The following is a 20240-nucleotide window of genomic DNA, read 5'->3' as shown; positions in this document are numbered from 1 at the left end:
GGCCCGTAACTTGTTAACGAAGGCCCATATGAAAAAAATGTATATGAACAACTGATATTATTTTGACCTCATGAATTTGTAGTCTACCTTTTTGTATCAAGTACCGGGACACCCTGTATGTTACCCAAGCAACACTTTCTGTTTAATCTGTTTGTCGTTTGGGTTTTATAAAGGATGTTTCCACGTGTGCAAGAATTTATTGAAGAGCCTTACTTTTTGCTGTTGTTTTGTAGAAATATTATTATTAACGTGGAATGAACCTAATAAAACAGTTGTTTAAAATTTGATGGCCTTAAGCAACTATAAAACTATTAATCCTTCAAAAGGTTTTATTGGTATTTTACAAATATTATATAGAACAATCTCCTCTAAAGAAAGCATTTTCTTTTCAAGATACGCAATAAAACAATGACTCGTTTTTTTAAATATAAATAAATCATACATATTAGCTTTTAATATAGTTCATAAAAATTGCGTCTTTCTAAGAAAATTAATTTACAATACTACCGTGGTGCAACGGTTTTTTTTCAGTCCACAACTTGAGCGCAAAGTTGAATTTAAATTTTACAAAAATTTGGACAAAAATCATCTCACTGGACTCTCCAGTGTTTATCTGTGGTAGTATTATTTTCTGAGCAAAAGTCTAATATAACAGAATATGCAAAAACAAAGTGCATTGTAAAAGAAAATCATTCAAATTCACTCAATTTTGCTCAATAATAATAATAAAAATTTAAATTTAAATATGACGACGATCTTGTAGTCAAAATTCATTCAAAAGTGAAATTTTTAGGTGAAAACGACCAAATATGGATCAAAACTGATGTTCTCCTAAATTTTATCCAAATACATAATTTTCCTAGTATTTAGAGGCAGAACACGATGCCATTTGCCCATGACCTCGATGTTACTCAGAAACTCCACTATTTGTGTGAAAACAGGCCCAAACTGTTCACCCAAAAATTTCACTTTTCTCCAAAATTCATTGAACAGTCGTGAATTTTGACTATAAGATCCTGTTCAGCGCATCGAATTCCTTTGGAAATGATGGACTTTTCTTTTCTATGTGGTTGTGTTACCAAAGGAATTTCCTCTTCTGAAGTTAAATTAAAAAGAATTGAAAGTTCTGTTTACGAGATATTTGTTAAAATGGCATTGTTTATAGAACATCATGTACATTATGAACATTATTCGTGTTGTTTGAATAGAAGGCCACGTATAATATAAATAGTATATACAGTATAAAGTTTGATGGATTTATCTATAATGGTAAGAGCGACATGGCCATCCGAATATGTCATGTAACATGTCAGACAGGAATTTGAAGGATCAAAGAAACTGTAGATTGCTAGGCTACCAAGCCTGTTTCTCATATTATATTACATTTACAACATATTCTAATGGGCATATCTCCCTTAACAAATATGACATAATATACAAGACGTTTAATTTAAAGAAATAACTTATAAGTGTTTTTTTTTGCAATTTTGGTAATTTAACCAATAATAACGAAGACAGCCGGCTTAATTTAAAATATAGCATTGCAATGATATACTGTTTGGTAGTTGATATATTCAAAAGAGGATGGAAGAATATCATTTAGGAGATGAATAATAGTAATAATAATACTAAATGACGTTTTAGAGAAAAAATACATATATTTTCAAATAAGACAAGAGGTGCATATTTACAAAAACAAAATACTTAATAACATAACCAAGTGTCGAATTTCTAGGGTCTCAGTAAAAGTAACTCCAGACATCTCCGACACTGTACATATGTTTATATGCGAATCCAGTGGGTTTTTATTCTTCACGATCATTGTTCACAATAATTAATTTTCATTGAAATATTCTTTTAATAATCACAGCAAATAATTTGAAATGTTATTAGCTAATTGCAACTATATTATGTATTCTAATCTAATTTATTTTCGTCTTTATCTTTCTAGTTAGCTTACCATACAATTTATATGCCAAGCATTTTAAAAGTTGTAACAGCTTAAAGGAAACGTATGCCACTATAACTGTTATTACAAGGAAACAAAGGATTACATCTAAAAGTAGAAACTGATACCACGGTATGTCGGACAAAGTATTCCTAAAATGATCCGTTTGACCATGTCTCAGTACGTATTCAGTCCACCAGACTGCTTTTTCCAATCCACTCATTGGTTGATCCATGACGAGATCGGCTGATTCTTTTGTCCTTTCTCTGTACCTATAAGTTAAATAGTTTCGTAAGTGGCAGAAGATTTTAATTAGAAAGTAAAAGTTGCTTTAGAATATACATAGAGCACAAGAGGAAATTCTCTAGTACTTTTAGTTTAATCATGAACCAATTTTTAAATTTGATACCCTGATACTCAAAAAATTAAAGTATTTGCCTTTTCGCGTGATAAAAGCTGATGAAAGGGAGCGGATCAGTTATTTCATCTAATCTTAAAAGACCATGTTCGAAAGGCCATACAAGGAACATTAAGAAACGTACAATGTGAAACTAATGTCACAGATCAAAAAGATAGCTCTTCTAATTCCCATGTCCAATTTTAGGGTTAGATAAATATATATATAAAAATCTACAAAACAGCAGACGTAACGAATTCAGTTTTTCAATTTTGGATTACTTTTGAGCACCTCTGTTTAATTTTTTGTGGTAGAATGTACAGAATGTATTATATTCTCTGTAAAAGAATCGAAATTGAAATGTAAATTTTGTTTTAATCTTAGTTGCTCTGCCTCGATTGGAAAAACTAAGACTGCGATCTATAATCATACTCGAGCAGAATTTTTCTTTGGATAATCTAATTTGGAGTACCAAAAATTAACAGATGCTTCCAATGACAACGCTGTAGAGCATCTCAACCATATATGACTACTCCTGAGCGTACGTGTGATTCTTCCTAGGAATACAGGGTGGTCCGAATTTTTTGCAGGAAACTTCGAGGACAGATAGATCTCTTTAAAATAATATGTGTTTGCCTTATAAACATTGGTCTCGAACAGCTCCGTTTTAGAAATACAGGGTGTTGAAGTTGTTAAAAAAAATGAATTTTTGGTTATATCTCCGGAATCTATTAACAGATTTCAATAAAATTTGTAACGGATAATGTATGATAGTACGCCTTACATCCCCTAAAATATGAGCTTTAAAAGTTCAACCAGTGGTGTACAACTTGACACAGGTCACCCCTTTTTTTACAAAAAAAACTACGCCACTGCATTTTTTACATGTCATTGTAACTGATTTATATTTTAATGCATAAAATACGTGAAAAAGTTAACTTGAATTTTTTCCCTAATATTCGCCGTTCTCAAGTTATTCATACCAATATAATCCCCTTATGGCAGACAATTCAAACCATAATATTACAAGAATATTTATGTTTATGCTTAAAAGTAATTTGTAACCATATCAACAAAATTCTTTACACTCCTTTCTACACCACCTGTGAGTGTGAGTGTTCCTGGCGTTTTTAGTTTTCTCTGGAGGCCTAAAACTTTTTACAAATAAGAACAATTTAAATCAAAATAATAATAAAAATAAATTTATTATGTTGCCACAGCAACTAAACAAGAAACAAAATTAACGTTACGCATTTACAACAATTGTTCAAAATGTGAACCACCCTCATCGATACATATCTGACATCTTCCATTAATGGAACTAATTGAAGCTAATATCATGTGGCGGTGTTCTTTTAATTCATTATACCCGTTTTCTATTTACTGCACTAGTTGTGGTCTTGTATCTGTTGAACTAGAGTAAACTTTAGTTGTCAGATAACCCCAAACATAGAAGTCTGAGGGGTTTAAATATGGCAATCTAGCTGGTCAAGACACTGGATCTTCTACACCATTATGGTAGACATTGGCATTTGGTCTTCTACCTATCCATCGCCCCATAGAATTTTCATTAAGCCATTCTAATATTATTCTCCCAGAATGCGCAGGAGCACCATCAAACACATTTCATGTTGTATCCAGCTATTTTGTCCTATATTCAATGAAACATCCTCTAATAACTCAAATAGGTAGTTTAGAAATGGCTGGGAATTTAGACGGGGTGGCAAGAAGAAAGGTCCACAAACTTTATTGCGTTCACAGAAAATTCGTGTTGAAAAGATCTTGTCCGAACTTCATGAGGATTTTCTTGTGACCAAATATGCAGATTGTGAAAATTCACAACCCCTAGCCTTTGGTAAATATACATTTACTATTATTTTGATTTAAGTTGATCTCATTTGTAAAAATAGTGGGTTAGGCTTCCAAGGGAAACTAAAACGCGTAAGAACCTCAGAGGTGGTGTGGAAACAAGTGTAATGAATTTTGTTGATGTGCTTACAAATTCCACTTACTTTTAAGCATAAACATAATAGTATATTAAACAACAAGGTTCGAAAACGACTCTTTGCACACGAGCGAGACATATTGATGGACCGAGCCGAAGACAAGTCGAGCGAGTGTGCAAAGAGGTTTTCAAACGAGTTTTTTACGATACTTTTTTATACGACTGCAAACAGAGATCACAAAAATCAAATTTTAATTTAAATCGTTTTTATTACTAAAACTACCAACGCATGAACAAAATAAATTAAAGACAACTTTTAATTTAACTCGTTTTTATTAAGAAAATTTCTAACGCATTAACAAAAGAAACTAATATTTAATATTTATGGTAACATTTGAACATTCCTTCAAGGTTATGCTGGGAAAATCAGTATTATTGTGCACCTTGTTTTCGGTACTAGAGAAAATTTTTTGTGTCGTGTTTTAGTGCAGTTTTTCAGCGTGCGGTCGTTGTTTTCTTGTTGTATTCCAGTAGACGATCGTTGTTCTGGTTCTGTGGCAGCAGAAGACACTGAAGACTCTATCTTTTTCGAAACTTCCATTTTATTTCTCAAACAGTCATCAACGTAGCCTTCGGCAACTGTACTGGATTTCCACCCTCCATGGCGTTTGAGGGCAAGCAGATTTGAGCCAGAATTGACTAAAATTGTGGCCGATGAACGCCGAAAACAATGTCCCGTGTAACTTTCTGGATTCTCTAGCATCAAAAACTTGGCGATTTCCCTAGCCATGTTTCCAATTTTGTTGATGCCAACGTTTTGGCTTGAACATTTTCCGTTTTGATAGTTTAAAAAAAACCTGCCTGTCTTCAGATTAGGAGGACGAAGAGCACAGTACTTTTTTAAGATAGTGTAAAGGTTTCCTGTAATTGTAAAACACCTTGGTACCTTTATTTTTGAATTCTTCAGTTTAATCAGCATAGCACTGTCGAAATCTTTGGTGTCTTCTATTTTGAGATAACATAATTCCTCCCTTCGACATGCCCCAGATAGTCCAACTGCCACCACCGCCTTGATAAGTAAATATTTGTCGTCTGATGCTTTCGTTAAAAACCGGCAAAAATCATCTTCTGTGAAGATTTGGGACGTAGTTTTCGGATTTTCGTTTGATTAGCGCTTGCAAGTTTTTATAAGTTCCAAGATCTATGTTGTGATTGGCTCTTAACGTTGACTTGAGCATCGAAAAAATCGTCCACAACGTCGAAGATTTATATTTCTTAGATAGTTCTTCAAAATACACCATTACTGCGTTTTCTGAGAAAGTTTGGACATTTTTGGCTAGTCGCCANTTAACGTTGACTTGAGCATCGAAAAAATCGTCCACATCGTCGTCGAAGATTTATATTTCTTAGATAGTTCTTCAAAATACACCATTACTGCGTTTTCTGAGAAAGTTTGGACATTTTTGGCTAGTCGCCAGTCCATAAATCGGCTTAACTCAGCTTCATACCTGCTTCTGGATTTTATGAGCAGCAGTTCCGAACATATTTCGCTTGCTTTCTGTAAAATATCTTCAGAATCACACATTTTCACACCCAAACTTCGGGAATTCAACAATTTTTGAAGTATCTAATCAACAAAATGAAGGAGCCGTGACGGTTGCTATGAAACTCAGCCAACTTGGAACATTGCATAATTTGGAAGACAACATCAAACAAAAATCACAATCTGGAGACGCGTGTGCAAAGATGACATAACCATGTGCAAAATGTTTAGTACACGGCGTGTGCAAAATACCGTTTTCAGAGCGTGTTTTCCGTGCGCAAAACTCCCTTTTGCAAGGCAGTCATATGAAAATATAATTATAATATTATGATTATAAATTTCTGCACAAGGGGATTGTATTGATATGAATAAATTGAAAACGGCGAATCTTATGGAAAAAATCAATATACCTTTTTTTACGTATTTTGTGCATTACAATATAAATCAGTTACAATAACTTATAAAAAATGCAGTGGCGTAGGTTTTTTTATAAAAAAGGTGATGACCCCTGCCCAGTTGTACACCACTGGTTGTACCTTTAAAGCTCATATTTTAGGGAATGCAAGGCCTACTATGGTAGATTATCTGTACCAAATTTTATTGAAATCGATTAATAGATTCCGGAGATATAAACAAAAAATTTTTTTAACAACTTCAACACCCTGTATCTCTAAAACGGGGCTGTTCCAGACCAATGTTTATAAGGCAAACACATATTATTTTAAAGAGATCTATCTGCCCTCGAAGTTTCCTGTATAAAATTCGGACCACCCTGTATAGTGATAATAATAAAGTATTTAGGGTATGCCTACTTTGGATTGTTGATAACTTCCAAAATCGCACTTCTAAATGTTCTTACATCCAACTTATTATGATCTAGTGTTAAACCAAATCCTCTGGCTACCATTTTTTCTGCATTGTTATGTTGGTCTCCAAAAAACGGCAGAACAATCATGGGCACATAATTGAAAATAGCTTCCTCCACAGACTGGAGGCCACCTTGAGTGATGAAAAGTTTTATATTTTTATGTCCTAAAAGCATAACAGTATCTATATGATAAGCGAATAAGGAGGGGTACAAAAATTGTAGCTATCTAGGAATTTCTACTGGTGTGAGTTGTGAGGTAAATCGTTGAAATATTATCATGTTGAATAAAACCAAGTGCCACGAATGACACTATAAATCTTGTAAAATGATGAAGAAGGCAAACAAAGTAATTCTAAAGTATTAAATATTGCAGAACAGCACAGAAAGCGTGGTTAAAAAGAACAGATTTCCGTCCATGGTTGAAACACATCGTTCGCGAATCCTTGATCCTTCAAATATTCTGTTTCCACCCCTCCATATCAAACTTGGTGCCATGAAACAATTCGTTAAAGCTTTGGACAAAGATGGCGACTATTTTGGATATTTAGGAGGGAAGTTTCTGGAAACAAGTGGTGTTAAACTGAAAGAAGGTATTTTCGATCGTCCTCATGTCCGTACCGTGTTCAGGGACGAACAATTTATCCCAAAAATGAATGGCACAGAAAGAGCAGCATAGCTAAGTTTCAAGAAAATCAGAACGTCTTGGAGAATTGGAAGAGTAAGGATAAAAAGAATTCATTTGAGGAATTGTCGGAAAACAGTTGGGTTGCCTGATGAACTTGAAATTACTTTTCCTAAACTCTCCTCTCGACTGCTATTTGGAGAACTTCGGAGACTACAGCGAAAAACAGATTTCACCAAGATATCAAGGAAATGAAACGGCGGTACCAAGGAAAGTGGGAAGTTAAAAGGGTAAACGAGCCAAAAGCAGAGAACAAGAAAAATATCCGTTACATAAATCGTTTGAAGATAAAATGGTTCGTTACAAAAGGAAAAGGCAGTAAAAGAAACATCATTTCTTATCTGGAAACTATGTTCACATCTTCGAATGCCCTTATCTCTCTGCGGGCATCAGATGGCTGAAGTTCTATCTCTGAAGAAATTTCCCAGATTTTAGGATTATTTTGCGCGGTATAAAAATTCTGGAGGGTGATAGAGTGATTTCGGCTTCGGATTCGTCAAAATACAAATAGATATGGTCCTGCAGTAACTTCCATTCTATTTTTACAATTGTTCCAAAGGCTAACCCATCTAGGGTGAAATTTTCTGTATTCAAGTGTGGATTTTCGGCGATTTATTAAAAAAACTGGTGAGTGATCGAGCAATTTTGAATTCGGATTCAGACTGCATCAAAATGCAGTTATTTTCAATCAGTTTCTACAATTATCCTTAATGTTAATCCCTCCCAATGCGATATTTTCCGTATTTTATGTATTTAAGGGCAGTTTTTCGTTATTAAAAAAAAATGGAGGTGATTGAGCAGCTCTGGCCCCGGAAGCGGGTCAAGTGACTGTGGTGTTAAGGTGGTGTTAACAGGACAAAGCAAACGCACTGTACATTTACAGGGTTTGTTAAAGAATGGGCTAAGTCATACACAATGTTGCTCATAAGCGCTTACATTTCGAGATATAGGGTGTTGAAATTTCGTATCCGCGGGTTTTTTGGAATGAGAAATTCGAATTTATCGACGATTTCGTTGTATCTTCTAGATGGCGCCACGAGCGACCATTAGGACGCATTCAAAATGCCAAAACTTTTTTGTGCCACGTTGTATTTCACTTTGGGTTGGAAAAATATTTTCCCCCAACTTTTCTACTTAAAAAAGGTACACCTTGCTAATCTCTAAAGCCAACCGTTTTCAACAAAAAGACATTTAAATTTGTAAACGAATAAAAAAATTGTTTAAAATTTATTTTCAACTCCATTGATAAACATTGAAGAACATAATATATTTTAAGACAGGTCAATAATAATTAGTTAATTTTTATATTTGTTACAGTAAAATAATTTTTTTAAACGAAATTTAAAATTGTAATTGCACTGTTACCTTTAAAGGCATATTTCTTGCTAATAAACGATTGTTCCTCATTTCGTTTATCAGTGTTGAAAATAACTTTTAAACAAATTTTTTGATGCATTTACAAATTTAAATGGCTTTTTGTTGAAAACGGTTGGCTTTAGAGATATTAGCAAGGTATACGTTTTTTAAGCAGAGAAGTTGGGGGAAAAGATTTTTCCAATCCAAAGTGAAATAGTGGCACAAAAAAGTTTTAGCGGTTTAAATGCATCCTAATGGTCGCCTGTGGCGCCCTCTAGAAATACAGCGAAATCGTCGATAAATTCGACTTTCTCATCCCAAAAATCCAACGGATACGAAATTTCATGAAGTTAGCTCGAAGAACAACATTGTATATGACTTTTCCCCATTAATTTTCGTCGTAGAATCTAGTGGTATAAAAAATACTATTCGAATCGCACGTACAAGAAAAGATAAAAGGGGGGAGGGGGGCTGACTGTTCTCAGTGGGATACAATGCATCTTTCAATTTCGTACACAAAAAATAAATCTACTACAAAGAGAAATAAAAATGACTCACTGAGGAGATCCTGTTGCGGTGTCCATCTCATTATTTTCATATTTTTGGGTTTACTAACAATTTCTTCATCAAACTTCCATAATATATCATGCGGCAACTGCGAAAAGGTTTTCAAAATTACTTCTTTTGTGGTATTAGAGAGATGTTTACTGCTAATGGTGGACCCCAAACTGAAATAGATAACTCCATTTCTGGCATTATCTAAATAGTCCTGTAGCTCCTAAAAATGTAAGTAATGTATGTGGTGTATAAGTTGACAGGCTTCAAATATACATATTTTTTAAGCTAAATATAGCCAAGCGCAAGAATATTTACATTGCTTCTAAAAAGTTTCTTCAATTTTTTAATGAGGTAAGATAACATCACGTCATTTCATTAATGAGTATTATTTCTAAAATAAAAAGTATTAAATATTTAAATATAAGTGAAATGCTAGTTAATCTAGACAGTTCCAATGAACCATCAACTTCATCTATAGAAATAAGTCACCATGCTGCTAGCACTTCAAACATTTACCAAATGCCTACAAATTCTGGTATTACTATCAATAATTGTGCTCAAGAGATAATTAACATTTATTATTATAATAAATTCGCAAATTGTTACTAAATTATGTTTATATTTATGAAATTAATGATTTTTGTTATATTTTTCCATTTGTGGTTTGGTTTAAAGCTAGACGAAAAACAGTTGTGTATCACACATGTAGAAAACGTAGCTATCAGTTGCTAATATCCGAGTGCTACTAATGCTCATTTTCCGTCCTTGTGACATAATATACTATTGTTTTTTCTGTCCCTTAAACATTCCACTATTTGAAAATAGCGTTTGATCAGTCCATAATATTTTAAGTCAAATCATCACGAAACTATTCACGAAAATCCAGTCTTAATTTGTTGTCTTCAGGCTACAATGCTTGCACTGATTTTTTAAAATCGTAATACCTACTTATGTTTTCTTAAAATTTTTTGAACTCCTGACAGGTAAATTACATTCTAATGCCACTTGTTTTGTAATATTTCTGGACTTATGTTAATTTGGTTCCATTATCAACACGATTTAAATTATTTTTTAAGTCCCGTATTCTTGTAATCGTCTATACAGGGTGATTCAGTCATAATGTCATTAATTTTAACCACGTATTCGGAAGGCTTAATAAAGACAGAAAATCGGAAAAAAAAATTTTACTCGACTTTAAAAAATAAAGGAAATCAACCCATAACTCCCGCTACGAGGGCTGCCCTGCCGATACCCGGATGCTCGGAAAATTTTGTAACGTAATGCCACGAACAATTGTCGGCTGAAGCGAACAGCGTTGCCAAGTTCACATCTTAATGTGTAGTTCGCATTTACAGTTAAACGTATTCAAGTAAATAAAGGAGCATGCTACATTTTATTATAAATAATTTTAACAATTTTATTAACTTAGTGCAGAATGTTTAAACAAGCCTGACTTCTCGAAGTAAACTTTCGTTAAAAGAAAATAAATCAAGCAGAGGTTGGTAGGCACACCGTATTTTATCAAATAAAAAAAGTCGGCACACTAAATACCCAAATATACAAAATACACTACACACAGTTACAAAACCATTAACAATTTAAAGCGTTTATTCAAATCTACCACCCTCCATATCTCCCGCATTTTTCCCGCAAAGAAGTTAACATAACACATTTTCAAAAAGTTCAAGCTTTAGAAGCAGCTGATTTCCCCAATCGTCTTGAATTTTGCAATTGGTTCCTAAGTGCAGCAGAACTTTATTAACAAAGTGCTCTGGACGGATGAATGCTGTTTTATTGGTGCTGACATTTTAAACAGGTAAAAAATATAAGTATTGCTTTCTCAAAAACAATAAGTGCCTACCTAGGTTACACCAACGTTTAGATTTACACTAAAGTTTACATTTATTATGTAAACTTTGGTTATACGCAACTGCATATTGAATAATAAATTGAAATACTAAAACTGTGTATTATTTAACATAATAAATTATAAAACGTGAAAACGTTAATAATATTAAAAATGATAAATTGTTCATTGGAAAACAATTATCCGTATTCATTACATTGTTTGCAGCCGTGGCAATCTGTTGGCCACGGCACCCTCTGGCTCCTGGACTATTTGTACACGTGCAAATTAAAAAGTGGGTCATTGACCTAGATACAGGTTAACCTAGGTCGGAAACACGTACCGAGTTGTTTACTTGTCTCCGTCCGATTGTTTTTTATCTTCTATTACTTACAGTCAGTATTTAATTACTACATACATTTCACCCTGTATAATTTATCTAGTGAGTGTTGGTTTTTTATGTCATTATTTTTGTAATGAAACTGAAATGGTTGTGAAATGAAATTTAAATTACTTGAACTCTTTGAGTTTTGTAACTTCAATATTAAATTTTATTTAAAGTGAAACAGAGCTAATTTCTTTGCAGCCATAATAGTCACATTTGGTCAGATGAAAACCCGCACACTACTCGTCGTTTTAGCTTTCAGGGGAGATTCGGTGTCGATGTATTATGGGCAGGAGTATATGGCGATCGTTTAATGGGCCGCATTTTCTACCTGAACATCTGAATGGGCCGCGTTACTTTGAATTGTTTGAAAACCTTCCCCTTAAGATGCTACGGGATATGTGGTATATGCACGACGGAGATCCGGCCCATTTTGCTCGCAATGACCGTGTATTTTTAGACGATCAGTGTCCCAATCGGTGGACAGGGAGATGAGGGCCCATAATCCTATGGACTTTTGTATATGGGGTTATATGAAATCTGTCGTGTATCACACCGAGCTAGAGAATGTAGAGCAGTTGCGGAATCGTATCGAAGATGCCGCTGAAGAAATACGTAACAACCCTGGTTTATTCCATCTCATCCGCCGCTCATCTATCTAACGTGTACACCTGTGCATAGACGGTAACGGTAATGTATTTGAACATTTGCTTACAGCAAAAAAATTAATATTATAATGTTAATAAAAACTGATTTTTGGCAAGGCATGCTCAGACCTCCTCGAAGTCTTTGCTGGGCAACAATAACAATTTAATGTGTTGATTGCATAATTATAAAAAAATAATTTATAGCATTTTAAATTATTATTTGCTGACGTGAGCAAACCGTTTATTTATTGTCTTTATATGAGAGAAAATATATAAATATGGCAACGTTGCATCTAGGGCGCGTTGTTCATATCGTAGCCGTGCTCAAATTCTGAATAACCGACGACGTCAGCCGGACAGTAACAGCCTGAAAAGGGGGTTAAATAATGATTTGAAAATATTTTTTTTGCTTAAACATGCATTTAATTTTTTTTGAATCACGCCATCGTATTATACTCATTTTTCTCTATCTGCTCTTAAAATTAATGACATTATGACTGAAACACCCTGTATAAACGTTGGAAAATATTCCTATTTGGTTGCTTTCTCTCGGGCTGCATCTCTTGATAACATAGTGACGCAGCCACTGAATTTCTATTACATTGCGTGTAAACATTGTACGTATCTGTATTTTCACCTGCTGAATATTGTGTCATTACGAATAAATAAAAAAAACACTTGAGTATTTATTTATAGCAGTAGATGATAGTTTGTTTACTTTTAAAGAGAAATATCAAAATTTTGTTTGTTTTTTCATGGCTACTAGGATCAAATTAAATAAATCATAAAATTGACATTTTTGTCTCTTAATAAAATTCCTATAGGTACCCAAGTATCGTTGAACTCGAAATTTAGTACTACTCTAATAACTACTAATACTCAAAAAATCCAATATGACGTCCTTAAGAAAATCAAAAATTAGTTATGAAAACGGATCTAGGAGGCCTGGCATATGATTTAACATTCCAACAGGTAGAGCATATCGCTTTATGTAGGTAGACACAAACATTTAAGAAATAAGAAAAACCTTACCTCCAATTTGTTTTCATAATCTGAAAAGGCACACAATTTTCTTGTAATTTAACCAAACGTTTTCTAGTTCAGGAAATACCAATGATGTACACCTTAATAGTGACCATCCTGTATACTTAATTTAAATAGAGTGTAAATTTTGTTTCGTTAATTGTTTGAAATTCTTTTTAAATATACTTTTTCAATGTGATAAAATTGTCTCACAAATACATATTTATACGAGTACATGTATGTATTTATATATTTATATAAGTTTTTATTGTACAGTCTCACCACGAACTCCAATGATGGATATCTGGGGAACCGTTCGAAGGATCTTTTTGAAATTATGGTGGTGTGATATGGGCCGTGCTGCCTACCGAGTTAAATTATTTTCAAGGTCATCGTGCTTCCGGTTATACCGGATAACTTTCTTATTTTAAATGGAACCCCCTGTATATTACTGTTTTTTTGGAAAGAGCATTTATTTTTAAGTTGAAAACATATAGCACACAGATATTTTGATTTTTAGGCAAAAATTAACAGTAGCAGACTGTTATCAAAATTTAGTTTTCCCGGAAACAGAGGTTTATTTTTTGTGCGAATTGGACATTTTGTTGGGGAAGATCTAATTTATCCAATCCGGTGTTAGAGCTATTTTATTTGGGAGACTAAAAAATAGTGTATATTGTACTCAGATAACAACAAAAGAAAATTGTATTCATAGAGTATGGCAAGCATTTAAGCATCTATCACCGGATTCTATTAGAGCAGCGTCCCACAAGGAACTAATCCGAAGGTGTGAAAAATGATTAGGGAAGTTGAAGGAAAACATTTCGAACATTTATTAAAATAAATTTGACAATTATTATAAATCTGTGACAGTTGTCATTTTGATTGTTACTTACCTGTCACGGCCATTCTAAAGTGTGCGAAACAAATGGAAACTTCATTTTAGGAAAATTCCATTCATAAATAAAATTAAAACGACTGGGTTTTGGTATAGGGAAACTTGAACAAAGTTACACTCAATTTTAGTGAATAACGTTAAAAAAATTGGGGGTTTATATTTAAAAATTTCGAGTTTTCCACATTCTCTGAACTTCATATTCGATTCATTTTTTTGGCCACCTTATAACGAGCGTTCAAATAAAAACGTGGTCGAAGTTGGCTCTGACACATTGGACGTAGGGAGTAGCTTATAGCGACCAACTTAACCTTAACCTCATTTCTCAACGAGCTGTATAACAGCTGTCAGTTTCAGTAACGTTAATGACTATATAACTTTATTTTAAAGAGTAATCGTGATAACAATAACAAACAATTAAAGGAGCTGCGGAAAGTGTCCCCCTCCTTGTTATAACAATAAATGAAAGCAGCTGCTGAAAGTGCCCCCCTCCTTGTTCCAAGCACTTTTCACACCTGTTCCTCAAAGAATTAAAGACATTTTCTAAGATGCTCGGGGTATTGTTAATTTCACGAATCTTGTCTATAAGTCGAGCCTGCAGATGGTTTAAATCAGGAATAGGCAGTTCAAAAATAGTGTTTTTAAGGTAAGGCCACAAAAAGAAATCACACGGCGTAATATCACATGACCTCGGTGGAAATTCATGTTCAGCATTGAGACTTATTAGTCGATTTTGGAAAACTTCCCTCAACATATTCATCGTCTCGCCTGCCGTATGTGCCCTTGCGCCATCTTGTTGAAAGTAAAAGTTTGTAATTTCGTTTTCTTCCAGCTGGTTAACAAAAGGAGCGATAATTTCTTCTCTATACCTTTGCGCAGTAAGAGTACCATTAAAAAAAATAGGTCCATAAATCCTCCTTCGATTGAGAGCACACCAAACTCCAATTTTTTGAGCGTGTAGAGGGCCCTCGACAAAAAAGTTATCTGGTTTTTCAGAAGACCACATTCTCATATTCTGTGAGTTTACGTAACCACTTAAATGAAACCAGGCTTCATCAGAAAAAAAGGTGATATTATGAAGTTCACCGTAGTTGTTTAAAAACCATTCACAAAATACAGCCCGTCGCGGAAAATCAACTTCATGAAGTTCTTGCTGACAAGTTAAACGATAGGAGAACAAACGCAAATCTTTTTTTAACACTGTGTGGCAGGTACCGACTGATACTCCCACCATTTGTGATAAAACACGTACAGAAGTTCTTGGCGCATTTTCCATTATTTGTTGGACATTTTCTTTTAATTCTTCAGTCCGCTTTTTAGGTCGGCCGCTTCCTTCTTTTCTTGTTACACTGCCCGTTTCACGAAAAACATTAACACAACGCTGAACTGCACTTTGAAAAATTTTGTACTCAACAACGCCGGGAAATTGATTTTGAAATTCTATGAAACATTCCTCAATAGAATACTTCCATATTCCATCAATCTTGCGTCCATTTCTAAAGTAGGACTCTATGATAAACACTTTTTGTTCTTGAGAAAACACCATTTTAAACGCTTTTTAAAACGAAAATATTCAAATTGATAGCGGCGATATAGCGCTTTGACAGATGACGTTTAAGTTCATTTGCTATACGCTACGCCCTACGTCCAAATTTTCAGAACCAACTTGACCACGTTTTTATTTGAACGCTCGTTATAAAAACTGGAAAATTTTCATGTCAAATCCGATAAATTAAATCCTCCTCTACAAAATGTTCAATTCGCACAAAAAAATAAATCTCTGTTTCCGGGAAAACTAAATTTTGCTGACAGTCTGCATCTGTCAATTTTTCCCTAAAAATCAAAATATCTTGGAAACCGTCAATCCTAAGTATAGAGTGTGCTATATGTTTTCAACTTAAAAATATATGCTCTTTCCAAAAATGCAATAAAATACAGAGGGTTCCATTTAAAATAAGAAAGTTGGTATCGACTTCCAGTATAACCGGAAGTACTTTAACCTTAAAATATATTAGCTTGGTAGGCCCTACGACCTATATCACACCAAACCTATTTCAAAAAACCCTTGGAGCGGTTTCCCAAATATCCATCGATAGAGTTGGTGGTGGGACACCCTGTATAAGTGCGACTATAAATAACGATTTTACATACCTAATTTTAGTTTATTAAAATCGACTAATCTTAGTCTAACTTGTCCTAACTAAACTACTTCGTTTCCCAAAAGTGACGCCCGTCCTTCTGGGATTTGATTAAGGAGACAAAAACGAATTGAAAATCAAGAGTGGAAAATTTTCCGATTGTTTTCCGTTGTTGAGTTATTCAAAACATATTAAAAAAACTAAAAAAGTGAAAATCCATTTTTTTTTTCTCAAAACTGAGGTCTGTGCTTATGGGGACCAAGATATATAATTTAGAACCAATAATAGGTAAGTACAGTTTTCGATTGTCGGTTGTACAGGGTCATTCACTATATATTGACCCCCCTTTAACTTTTTTGTTTTAAGTTATAAAAAAATGTGAAATATAAGAGTTGCACGATTTTTTATGAATTTTTCGAAAATGATAGTAGAAAAACAAATGAAGTCCAAACAAAATGGCCGCGGATGTTAATTTTGTTAAGTTAAATAGAACACCCTGTATATTTTTACATATTTGGATAGAACGTTCCCTGTCGAGCATAGCCATATAGGGTCCACCTCTAACAATAAGCAAAATACTTTAAAAAAACGAAAAGAAGGTTTTTTTATTAAGAAAATAATAAATCTTGTAATTGTTAGATCTCTTTCAGGCATTTCTGCCTTTTTTCCAATTACGTAAGGATTTACAGATTTAGTTATAATATATTTTGATATATCGCACATTGATACTGTCCAAAATTCGTATAGGTAATGTGACGAAATATCACTAATTAGGCCGTGAGAGGTCTAATTACTCATTGACATTATATGGTAGGTCGTGACAGTGACAGATAGTAATGTTTTGACAACATTGTTATTGATTGACAGTATGTATTATTATTTAATTAAAATAGGTTACACAGAAGTAGAAAATTATTTAGAATTAAAATAGAGTATGGAGAAGAACTTTGCTCTATTTTAATTCCTATAATATTTCAATTTTCTACTTCTGTGTAACCCATTTTAATTAAATAATAATACAAACTGTCAAACAATAACAATGTTGTTATGACATTACCTGTCACTGTCACGGCCTACCATATAATGGTAATCCATGAGTAATTAGGCTTCTCATGGCCTAATTAGTGAGATTTAGTTAAAATACCTATACGCATTTTGGACCATATCAATGTTCGATCTGTCAAAATATATTATAACTAAATCTGTAAATCCTTACGTAATTAGAAAAAGGCAGAAATGCCTGTCTTATTAAAAAACCTTCTTTTCGATTTTTAATAGTATCTCGCTTATGGTTAGCGATGGACCCAACAAACTCTACATGACTATGCTCGACAGGGAACGTTCTATCCAAATATGTAAAAATATACAGAGTGTTCCATTTAACTTAACAAAGTTAGCATCCGCGGCCATTTTTGTTTGGACTTCATTTGTTTTTCTACTTTCATTTTCGAAAAATTCATAAAAACTCGTGCAATTTTTATATTTCACATTTTTTTATAACTCTCAAAACAAAAAAGTTAAAGGATGCGTCAAAATATAGTGAATCACCCTGTACCTGGGTGTAAGGAATTATTTTAACCTGACAAGGATAGAGAAAAATATTTTAATAATAAAACATAAACTAAAACCATAATGTTCTTAAATAATAGAAATTGTTTTTACGAAAGGTGTTCAAATAAGTTGTCTTCTACTTCAAGACAAACATTATCACAATTCAACATTGAAGCATGAACACTTTGTAGCATCTCTTGGTCTATTAACGCTACAGCAGCGCAGCGTGTATACGGACTATAAATCTTTTCTTTTAAATGACCCCAAAAGAAAAATCTAGGGGATTCAGATCTGGTGATCTAGGAGGCCATGGTCCACCTCTTCCAATCCATCTGTCTCGGGAGTTTTGATTTAGATAACTAAATTTTACATTCGTAAACCATAATGTGATGGAGCTCCATCATGTTGAAACCAATAATTTAGTCTAATTGCTAACGGAATGTTATCCAGCAGTGGCAATTGTAAGTTTTCATTTAAAAACATACAGCTGCAGCAAATACAGCTTTGACTACATATATATTTACCAACCCAGCCCAAATGCTTATTTTTAGTTTTTTGGATAATTTTTTGAATAACTCAACAAAGAAAAACAATAGGAAAATTTTCCACTCTTAGTTTTCGATTTGTTTTTGTCCCCTTAATCAAAATCCATAAGGACGGTCGTCACTTTTGGATTTCACCCTGTATAAAAAAAATTATTACTTATATTCACGTGCTAAGTACTCAGAACTGCATATTTAATTTTTACTGTCGTTTTTTTATATCAGGAAAAGAACTGCTTAATCTAAAGCATCATACATACCGTAGGTAATGGTTGAGGTTCCATCAAATGAACACCTCCCCCAATATTGACAGTTTTGGGTCCTAAAGGTCTCACCACATTAAACAATGGATTGGCATTTATGAACACTAGACTGACATTCTTGATAATATCGTTCAAAGGAATCTGCTGACCTAGGCATTTACTCGCCACCCTGTCCTGTAGATTTAGAAAAATTTCATTCATAACACGGTCAACTAACCAATGAAGAGTGTTTAACATTCTCTCCTTGAGTGTCAGTGGCAGGGGATAAGGCATATCTCTATCTGGGTACATCACTGGGTGAGTTGGGTTACCTGCGGACATATGACCTTCTATGGTGGTGTCCATGGATACCACGCCAATCATTGGGGCGTTGAGACTTCGACCGAGAGAGAAACCAAACGTTAGAAGGAACTCCGTGAAGAACAGATCGACTTTTTTCTCTCCTTTCAGCAACTCTTGGACTCCGGGATGTGTTAGTTGGTATTCAAGACCTTCCATCACGGCTTCCAATGCTGCATATAATACCTTCATTACAGACTGACCTTCTACCAGACTGTGTACGTGGTTATATTTATCCAGAATATCGTAAGTTCCATTCAGGACTATGTGGGTGATGTTCTCGTTATTTTCTACAATGACGTTGGGTTGGATAAGAGTGATTTTATGTCCTCTTTTCGCCAAGGCCAGCCATAGCGGTTTGAAAGCTATTTGGTGGCTGTAGAATGGAGATGGCATAAATGCCACTATGTTTGCTGAGTGACATATTTGCGAATATAAAAAACTGAGGCTACACAACACGAGCGCACACTTCATATTTGAGGCATTACCTACAGAATAACTAAATACCTAGGTACATATTAAATTTATACTTAATACCGACTTCTTATCTATACACCTCTAACTCTGTTTTATTTGCTGATGATGTGAGATAACTTTTGTGCCGAGCGGTTTGGGTTACTAAAAACAACATATATTTTATTCTTAACAATTCGCAAAGGTATCGAGTGAATTACAACAGAAATATACAGGGTGAGTAAAAAATAATGGGTCAACACTAAGCTGGAGATACTAGACACCAAAATATTATGTTTGAGCTCATCATGCCTTATACGAATGTCGCTGGCTTAATAAATACAGGGTGTTCAAGGTTTAAATTTTATTCTGAAATTTCTGAATAATTGAGTAAGTTTTGATAGCATAAATTGGTAGTGCTGGGTTTTTTGGTGTAAGAATTGCGAATTTGAAGCTTATTTTGACGTTGCTCCTAGAGGGCGCTAGTTTCACCGTATTATTTAAGTAAATCAAACGATATTTTTTCTATCTGTTGAGCTATGCTTTAAAAATATACTCTTGTTTAGGTCGCCTAACTTTATCGGTTTCTGAGTTATTTGCATTTAAAAATTTCAATGATTTTGTGGTGATTGTTTGTTCTTAAAAGGTGAAAATAACAATAACAATTATTGATAATAGTAATAATAACAAACCTTAAATTAAATGCTGGAAGTCCACCACCTACCTCTATACATTTTACTATACACTCTCTTAAATGTCTCTGAATATTAAAAAAAATGTCCCTATTACTTTTAAATGCATTCGCGGCTAGTTGTATTTTCTGCTGCAACTCCTCAACAGAATTAATTTTTACAATACACC

At 33.9% G+C, this 20240-nt stretch overlaps 2 protein-coding genes across 3 annotated transcripts in view; one reads left to right on the top strand and one right to left on the bottom strand.

Moving 5' to 3' along the window:
- Positions 1–20240, top strand: part of LOC108906859 — a 267026-nt gene that overhangs the window by 3796 nt on the left and 242990 nt on the right. The gene's annotated exons all lie outside the window — the stretch shown is intronic.
- LOC108906860 (UDP-glucuronosyltransferase 2B16-like) lies at positions 1645–19406 on the bottom strand. 2 transcript variants are annotated; one of them, XM_018710292.1, is made up of 4 exons: positions 18585–19406; positions 9298–9517; positions 6646–6865; positions 1645–2220 (listed from the first exon to the last, which is right to left on the bottom strand). In XM_018710292.1, the coding sequence occupies exons 1-4, from the start codon at positions 19398–19400 to the stop codon at positions 1923–1925; spliced, it is 1554 nt and encodes a 517-aa protein (XP_018565808.1). In that variant the 5' UTR covers positions 19401–19406; the 3' UTR covers positions 1645–1922. The 2 variants fall into 2 exon arrangements, with proteins under 2 accessions (XP_018565808.1, XP_018565809.1); XM_018710293.1 differs by having other exon boundaries at positions 9298–9394.

This window comes from Anoplophora glabripennis, unplaced genomic scaffold (assembly GCF_000390285.2).
Source record: "Anoplophora glabripennis isolate ALB-LARVAE unplaced genomic scaffold, Agla_2.0 scaffold260, whole genome shotgun sequence".
Classification (NCBI taxonomy): Eukaryota; Metazoa; Arthropoda; class Insecta; order Coleoptera; family Cerambycidae; genus Anoplophora; species Anoplophora glabripennis.
The sequence above is the reverse complement of the archived record's forward strand: the minus strand, read 5'-3'. Positions and strand labels throughout refer to the sequence as shown.

Bases quoted from the DNA above. Each gene is read 5' to 3' on its own strand.
- LOC108906860 (XM_018710292.1), bottom strand. From the start codon at position 19,400: ATGAAGTGTGCGCTCGTGTTGTGTAGCCTCAGTTTTTTATATTCGCAA. The intron at 6,866-9,297 runs GTGAGTCATTTT...TTATGCTTTTAG, and splicing joins ACCGCAACAGGATCTCCTCA to GACATAAAAATATAAAACTT. The intron at 2,221-6,645 runs GTAGGCATACCC...TTTAACTTATAG, and splicing joins GAAGTTATCAACAATCCAAA to GTACAGAGAAAGGACAAAAG.